This window comes from Pteropus alecto, unplaced genomic scaffold (genome assembly GCF_000325575.1).
Source record: "Pteropus alecto unplaced genomic scaffold, ASM32557v1 scaffold239, whole genome shotgun sequence".
In the NCBI taxonomy this organism is placed as follows: domain Eukaryota; kingdom Metazoa; phylum Chordata; class Mammalia; order Chiroptera; family Pteropodidae; genus Pteropus; species Pteropus alecto.
Genome location: NW_006494613.1, coordinates 532,999 through 541,441, shown reverse-complemented (window position 1 = coordinate 541,441; position 8,443 = coordinate 532,999). Strand labels below are relative to the sequence as shown.

The 8,443-nt window shown below is 39.3% G+C and overlaps 1 protein-coding gene across 1 annotated transcript in view; it reads left to right on the top strand.

Moving 5' to 3' along the window:
* The window catches only part of WWTR1 (WW domain containing transcription regulator 1), a 117,401-nt gene that overhangs the window by 90,756 nt on the left and 18,202 nt on the right, over positions 1-8,443 (top strand). The window contains exon 4 of the mRNA XM_006926207.2: positions 4,301-4,503. Coding sequence (XP_006926269.2) covers positions 4,301-4,503 — 203 coding nt within the window. The remainder of the gene's footprint in view (positions 1-4,300; positions 4,504-8,443) is intronic.

Below are 8,443 nucleotides of genomic sequence, written 5' to 3'. Positions count from 1 at the left end.
TTCTGTTTGGGTTATTCTTTTCTGTGGGGACTGGAAAAAACCTTGAACTGACGAGGTCTTTAGCCTTTTTGAGGCATTTAATGGCAGTCTGCCCATTAGGGTTTGGCCTCAGATACTGCATTTGGTATACTCTACTTTTTTTTTTTTTTTTTTTAAACTAAGCTATTGTTCTCTCTCTAAAATGTTCTGGAATATTATCCCAAGCAGTATTTTGTTCATTGCAAGTTTGGATGTTTTGCTTTCCCATGCCCTCCTGTGGACCTCCTTTCTATTTATCTCTGTCTTGGGCTTCCTCTGCCCGCATTGACTGAGTGGCTAACAAAAGCAGTGGTTTTAAAGAACTTCAGCCATCAGTAAGGTTCATGAGCTCCAGTCTCAGAGAAGGTTCAGTAATAGTTCAAAATGAAATGACTGCGTGGAACAGAGTGGCAGGTTGAATCATGAGCACTTAGATCGAGTCAGGACACTTGGTTTCTAGACCCCTGACTATTTTATGACCTTGACCAAATTCACTCTGAGGAGTGGTTTCTTCATCTACACGAAGAGGAGGTGCACCAGGTGGGCTCTCAGCTTTGATAATCTTGATTATATTCTAAGCCTTATGTGTTATTTTTCAAGTGATTTTGAGGCTACCTCCTTTTACTCCACCGAGGAGATATTGAGTTTGATGCTTACATGACCATGTTTTGTTTTATGTTTTTTAGTTTATATTTTGTTTTATGTTTGACATTAGTAATAAATGTACATAGGAGAACTTCAAACAGTACAGAAGAGGAAAAGGAAGATATCCTCCCATCCCTGACTCCCAGTTTCCTCTCCAAAGGCACCACTGTTACTTGTTTGTTGTGTATCCTTCTAGAGAGATTTGCCCTATATGTATACTATGCCAGCCCCTCTCGTTCTAACTAGGTAGTAGTATGCTCATACATACAGTTCTGTCCCTTGAATTTTCCCCCACTGAACAATATTTCTTAGAGGTTGTTCCATATTAGTACTTACAGAGCTCCCTCATTCTGTGCAATAGTTAACATAGAATCCTTCGGGGTGAATGGATCACAATCTCCCATAGGTGGACATTGTTTTTAGTCTTTTGCTATTATAGACTCTACTGCAGTGAATATTCTTGGACAAACTTCTTTGTTTTTGTGTGTGCCTTACCTTGAAAACAAAGCCATTGTCTAAGTTCCACTCTTTTTCAGCCTCTGCAGTTAATGGCTGGAGGTGTTTAGTCTGAATTGTCAAATCTAAATTAAGCGGAAGAAAGCAACATCACCATTCCTCCCTGTGGATGTCTCTGTAAGGGCTGGTGTTTTGAAGACTAACAAGGGCGTGGTTTTGGAAGAGCTCTTCTCCAAGTCTTAAATCCCCCAGATGAGGATGCAGACATCAATAAAATCTGCTGAGCAGTATCTGGTTGCTATGTGGAGTTGAGTAACAAGAGTCCCCTGTGAGTAAACCCGGTTCAGGATTTTATACACTGACAGAGCAGTCTTCTCAAATCACTGAAGATAGTCCGGCTCCAAGTTATTTGTCATATCAATAAATTACCAGACCCAAGTCAGTTTTTAAAAATTGTCAAAGTATCTGTGTTATAAAAATTAATGTAGAGTTAATAACCTCTAATCTGCCAACAACTACAACAGAAACTATGCTTCCAAACCTTTTTTTTTTCCTTGACCTAGGGAATTTCTGGTATTGGAAATATTCAATTTACACATTTCTCTTATAGAAACCATTGGACATCTTTTGTCTATAGTAGTTATATAAGAAAAATATGGGCATAATTTTTCAGAAGGCTCAGAAATGACTGTCCTTGGAAGTAATCAGTCCCAGTCTTCCATCCAAAGCTACCTCCCCTTGGCCCGAAAGAAGTCTAATGGATTAAACACCTCTGGATATCTGTACTTTGTCTTACTTGAATCTGTATTTAAGAGTACTTTTTAGCAGGCTCAGGCTTGGTTAGTACTTGGATGGGAGACCATCTAGGAAGACCAAGTACTGTAGGCATAAAAAATAAAAAAATAAGAGATTGTAAGCTGACAAGGTCCTTGCAATCTGTGAGGTCAACCAAGGGTTGCCTCACCTAAAAAAAAAAAAGAGCTCTTTTTTTCCCCGCTGTGATACAACGTGTGTACTACTATTCAGTCCTTTAGATAGAGATTGTGATTATCTTTTAACAAGCTATAGAATGAAATACTCATTTCAGTTATTTTGGCATCAGTCATGACTTCTTTTTTTATGTTCTCAAGCTAAGACCACAAGAAATGCCCAGGTGGTTTCATTCATTCCATCATATCATTTACTGAGCCTCCCTCTGTGCCAGGATTAGTGGCAGGTGGTGAGAATTCTTTGTGGTGGGTTTAATTCAGGAATGGAAACTTAACTGTTTAGGCAGAATACTCCAAATATTCTTACCTTCCCCTTCAGTAGCTTGTTGTTGAGCAGAGTTGTCAATCTATTCAAACCCTCCTTGAACCCTTCCTGTTTGTAATTTGGACAACCTTTGGGCCCAGGGCCTGGTTTTGATGACCTGCTGTCTCAGTGGTACTTCCTTGTTATCAAAAACAAACTATATTTAGAGGGTTGCTCTCAGTTGTTCCTTTTCTTCAGTCTAAGGTGAGGCAGAGGTCAGCCAAGGACAGTTGAAAGCCCAGGTGGATGGGGGTTTCAAGAGGCCTCAACTTTGCCCCTGGTTCCACCTGCCACTAAGCAGAGCATGTTTCTTCACCTCTCTGGGTTTCAGTCTCTCTTCCATAAAATGAAGGGATGGACCAGATAATCTCCAAGGTCCTTTACAAAGCCTAGCATTCTAGTGTTCCACAGCCACATTTCTTCATGCATTTCTTCCAGCAGCCTGTTAGTTCATGTGAGGGCAGGAGCTATTTATCCAACTACAAACCCTGGTACATAGTGAGAATGCAATAAAGATCTGAGTGAATGTATAAATAATTTAAAAAATTTTTTATTTTGTTTTTACCCTCCTCTACCCTGAGCTGGAGGAAGTTCCTGCCATGGGATTAATTGTTCCTTAAAGAAACCATTTCTTTTATAGAAAATCTTCATTGTTGGTACTATCTTTCGTGCATGCGTGCGTGTGTGTGTGTGTGTGTGTGTGTGTGTATGTATGTGGTCTACACATACAATTATTACATAGTTGATTAGGCTACTTTAAAATTTATTTAAGGAAATTTAATTATAAAACATGTTTCCACATAATATTCATAGCAAACTAAAGATCAGAAATATTTGGATTTTAAGTAAAATATGCCAATAATTTTATCTTTTAAAAATAGTAGTGTCCAATATAGTGAAGTTTAAGAGTTTTTTTCTCAGAAATGAAGTGAATATATAAAATTATAAGTTGTTGCCTTAGGCCTTGACTTAGGAACAAATAGACTGAAAAGTGTGATTTTCATTATTACAGGATATTGCATAGGCAGAAGTTAAGCAAATTTGACTGATAAACTGTTTTGAGTAAAACTAGCACTTTTTAAAATGCATTTTTTTGTGAGGATACAATTATAGAATTTTTTAGATTTTTTTAATTCTTTTTTAAAATGTTGGTAAATGCAGATAAATGGAAAATCTTTAAAAAGCATTAAACACTTTTAATGCCTTTATCTAATCACAGACATGGTTAACATTTTTATGCAATTTCTTCCTCACTAATTTTTCTCTTTGCAAAAACTGGATCATTTATTCTCCGTCCGTTATTTGTTCCTAAGCTTATTAGCTCATGCTTCTTTGGGGGATTCTTTTTTAACAAATCATTAGCGGATCCTGCTTGTGTGTAAGTACCCGATCTAGGTGCTGTGTTTTACATGTTGCTTGTCAATTTACTCATTTATCCTAGATGTTATTATACACCCACCACATATCAATGATCACATGCTTCCTTAGCTTTCCCATAAACATACAGGTTGTCTGAACAAGAGCACACACACCCAAGTGTCCTGGTGAAATTATCTCATATGTTGTTGGAAACTTTGTAGAATCCATTTTTGGCCACTGTATTCTATGAAATGCTTCAAATGTAACTGTAGACACAGGGAAGATGTGAAATAAGATTCTTACCAGCACAAAAGCTGAGACTGATGAGTCAGCAGTGAGGCCACTGTCTGAGTCTCCTTGAATTGAATTAAGGTAATAATTACTTGAACAGTAATGATTAACAGGGAAGTACTTTGGAAGGAATCTCAGGAATCTATACTCCACAGCACAACACATTCTGATGGTCTCTTTTTGATAAGGAGTTGTAGGCCCTTGTCATTAATTGCCTTGATGTTCTTCCCTCCTGTAGTAATGAATCACCAACACCAGCAGCAAATGGCACCCAGCACCCTGAGCCAGCAGAACCACCCTACTCAGAACCCACCGGCAGGGCTGATGAGTCTGCCTAATGCGCTGACTACTCAACAGCAGCAGCAGCAGAAACTTCGGCTTCAGCGGATCCAGATGGAGAGAGAGAGGATTCGAATGCGCCAAGAGGAGCTCATGAGGCAGGTATGGCCTCTCGTGATGCCCAGTGGGGGTTCATGGCTGTGGTGCCAAAGCTAGTAGGTAGGTAGCCACTAGCCATCAGGGTAACTCTTTCTCTAGAAACATCAGAGGTCTAAAACTCCGCTCCAGACGTCTCCCAATGTCTGGCTGCACTGTCTTCAGAGCCGCCCTTATGAATACAAGGACTAGCTATATTAGCATGGCTGCCTTTGGCTTCCATTGCCAGTCTATTGAAGGAGAGAAAGAGTATGTTCCAATTTTCTATTGCTGTGTAACGGATTATCGCAAAATTTAGTGGCTTAAAACAGTAACCATTTTATTATACCACGCAGTTTTGTGGGTCAGGAATTTAGGCAGGGCTCAGCTGGATTGTTCTTCTGCTCTGCATGGCGTTGGCTTAGGTCACTTAGTGGTGTTCAGCTGGTGGGTAGGCTGGACTAGAGGGTCCAAAGTGACTTTACTCAAGTGTGTGGCGCCATGGTGAAGGTTCCTGGAAGAGTGGACTTAGCTAGAACTAAACCTGGAGCACCTGCATATGGCACCTCTAGCATGGCACTCTCAGAGTAGTAGAACATATTACATAGCAGCGTGGGTCTCCCTAGAGGATGTTTCAAGAGACAGGGAATGGAAGCTGCCAGTGTCTCAGGGAAATGTCACAGAGTAACTTCTGCTATATTCTCTTGGTCAAAACATCAGAGAGCTTGTGCAGTCCCCCCTCCCCACCACCCCCATCACCAATTAGAGCAGCTAGCAGAGAAGATGTTCTATGGAAAAAATGACAGGGAACCATCTTTGATCGCTATGGAGCATAAAAAGAGGGAAAATTGAGGGAGGATGAGAAATGCAGATAGTTTGCATATAGATTCTGATAGAATGGTTTGTGAAACTGCCTGGGCATTGATCAGGCACCTTTGTGCCATACTGCATTCATTCATTTATTCGTTCAAACAGTCAGTCAACAGATTGTTGTGTATCCTTTGTGAGAAAGGCTCAGTGCTATACCTCAAAAACGGAATAAAGAGAATCCTTGAAGCAACCCACAGTTTTCTCCCTGCTTCAGTGACTTGTTCCATGCAAGAGGGAATTCTTTCTTCCAAGTTGCTAAACTAATGGTAGCACATGTTTTCAAGTCTCATAAATTTTGCTGGCTACATTTTGGGGAGGAAAACTTCAATTTATTGTTCTAGTTCTTCAGACTTTGCTTTATGATTCAAATGAAGCAAGATGCATGGGTAGCTTCCTTTCACTAGTTTTTAAGGAAATAAGTAGTTTTAACTGTTCCAGAGAGCTTTCTTACAGGGGCTCAGGGGATATTTGGGTGAACACTATTTTTTTCTTTAAATTACATCTGATACTTGAAAAAATATATGCATTGGCTTCTATAAAGGAATAAAGTATTTTTCATCAAATAAATTCTAAGATATAGGCTTAAAAAACATGGTGAATTAAAATAATTCTTTAGACATAGCCTTTGAAAATGAGGGAAGTGAACATAAATTGTGCTTTGTTCAGTTGAACTATCTTCTAAATCTGGGGAATACAACTTTACAATAGAACTACAGTTGTGCCTTTTATTCTGAGGATTTATGTCTGAACTTTCATGGTTATTTCAGGGTAACAGTTATTTATACTGTTTTTAGATAAGCAGTATCATGTTTCTCAGTAGGAAATAATTAAATTATTATTTTCTGTCTTTGAATAATAATTTCATCTGGAATAACACTCTATTTGATAATATAGAATAAATTAAACAGTATTATAGTAGCATTTTAAGTTTTCTCTTAGTTTTATATTTAAATGAACTTTAAAGAGTTTTTTTCTTTACACAGAGCCATGACCGTTCTGTAGAGAATGGCTTGTTTCTCAGTTTCCACCTCTTTCTGTGTTTCTCTTTCTCTTGCCCACCTCTTTCTTTCCCACAGAAAGTATTTCTGAAAAGGGGTGGGTAAAACTGCCCCAAATTGTTTCCTCTATTCTAACCATAGGTGCCTTTGAACTAGAATATAGTATTGATGGTTTATATTACAGAAATGCCAACCAAGTTCCTTAAGTGCTGATCCCTAGAGGCTGTGGAATTTGGTGCATTTTGCTGCCTCATGGTGTGTAATTCCACTGTGTAGGACAGTGGGGGAGAAAAGCTGTCCAAATTCATTCACAGAGGCTCACATAGTTCAGCTTTGACATGCATGTGTGTGTGTGGGTGTGTGTGTGTGCGCGCACGCATGTGTGTAGTTAGGAGGAGGATAAGGAGATGGAATGGTTGGGTTGATGTCTTGTTATTTTTATTATGGGATATAGGATAAAAGGTCTAAAGGGACTTTTTAAGTGTGAAAGATTTTGTTCATCATACAGAAACAGCCTGTTCCTCAGTGTCAAAGATTTATTTAAGGCCATACAGTAAATGGTGTTGGAGTGTTCTATGACAGTTTTCGGGGCATTTGCCAAGATGCCTAATTGTTCAGGTGTGGATTATCTCTATCATATTGGTGGTTTTTCTACCTCTTTTGTGTGTGTGTGTGTGTGTGTGTGTGATTTTCTGCCTCACTATTGGCACTTAAGTCAGGGCAGGGGCAGGGAAATGATTGGCAGTAAAAGTGTTATTTGGCTGACCTGTTAGCAACCTTCTAGCATCTGGTAGAAATGCTGGGATGGAGGAAACTGGTGGCCCTAATGAGGTCTGAAGGTTGCCTGTGCACTTTAGGGTACTCATTCTGTCCACCCCCATGTCCTTGGTAGTCAACAGCTGCCTAAATGCCCTTAGCTCCCTGGGCAGTGATACCCTCTTGCTTGCAGGAGGGCCTTAGTTGTATAGCCTGGCTTCACAGGGTCTTTGCCCTGCAGGCAGGCCTCAACCTACCTGCAACTCTGTCAAGGGAAAATTTCCGGAATAAAGATCCTTCCCTATCTCTAGCTCTGTAGTAGGAAGGGAGGTTGATAAATTCAATAAGTAGATGAATTTATTCCTAATTCTTGGGAAATCATCACTACTCTATATTTTTATCATTATTAAATATATGATAAATGTGAAAGCTACATAAATATTGTTTCATTTTTCCTCCTCCTCCTTCCTTTTAACTTCTTCCTTCTTCCATCCCACTAATCCTCTAGGTGTATAGTCTGATGATGTTGCACCATGGAGAAAACTGCTCCTTAGTCCTTGTTGCACAGTCTGAAGTATACCTCATAATGCCACAGGCTCAAATGTTAACTCATTGTCACTGAAATCATGTCAGGTTATTAGCAAAATGGATTTGAGGATTACCAATCTAAAGTCAACCTCCGTTATTTCATGATGAAAAAAATCTTAGTTTCTTTCTTTATCTCTTCATTCATTTGTACAGCTAACATATATATGAAGTGGAAAACAATAAAAACATAAATGGGACATGGCTGCCCTTAGATAACTTATATTTTAGCAGATGAGACAAAATGATTAAATCTAATCCAAATTATCCAAATTGTTGACTAGGCAAGTGAATTCAAAGCATTCCTTACTTCAAGGAGTCCAGGTGGCTGTCATCTTTGACTTTCATTACTGGAGCAGAGACCAGACACACCAGAGCACAGAGTTCTGTGAAATTGAGCATAAGATGCTTTCTTATTTATTTATTTTTTTCAGTGGCTCTTCAGTCCAAGTTTTTGAACAGCTACAAAATTAGGATCCAAGGGCCAGTGAGGTTTGGTATCTCCACAGATTAGGAATCTTCTGAAGCAGGAAAGTTTCATTAAAAATAGTCTTTACAGTTTAGCATTGGCTGCTGTAGCAACAGAGTTGAATTACTTGTATCTAATAATTGATGAATTATCTTGGAATGTGGCAGGTGCTCTACGGGGAAGGGTGCCATGAGTGCAAGGGGGATCCCAGCCAGGTCTGCAGTACCTTGCCTTATTAGGAAAGTAGAACTTACCCGACTTTCAGCAGGCATCTGTCACAGACATTGTG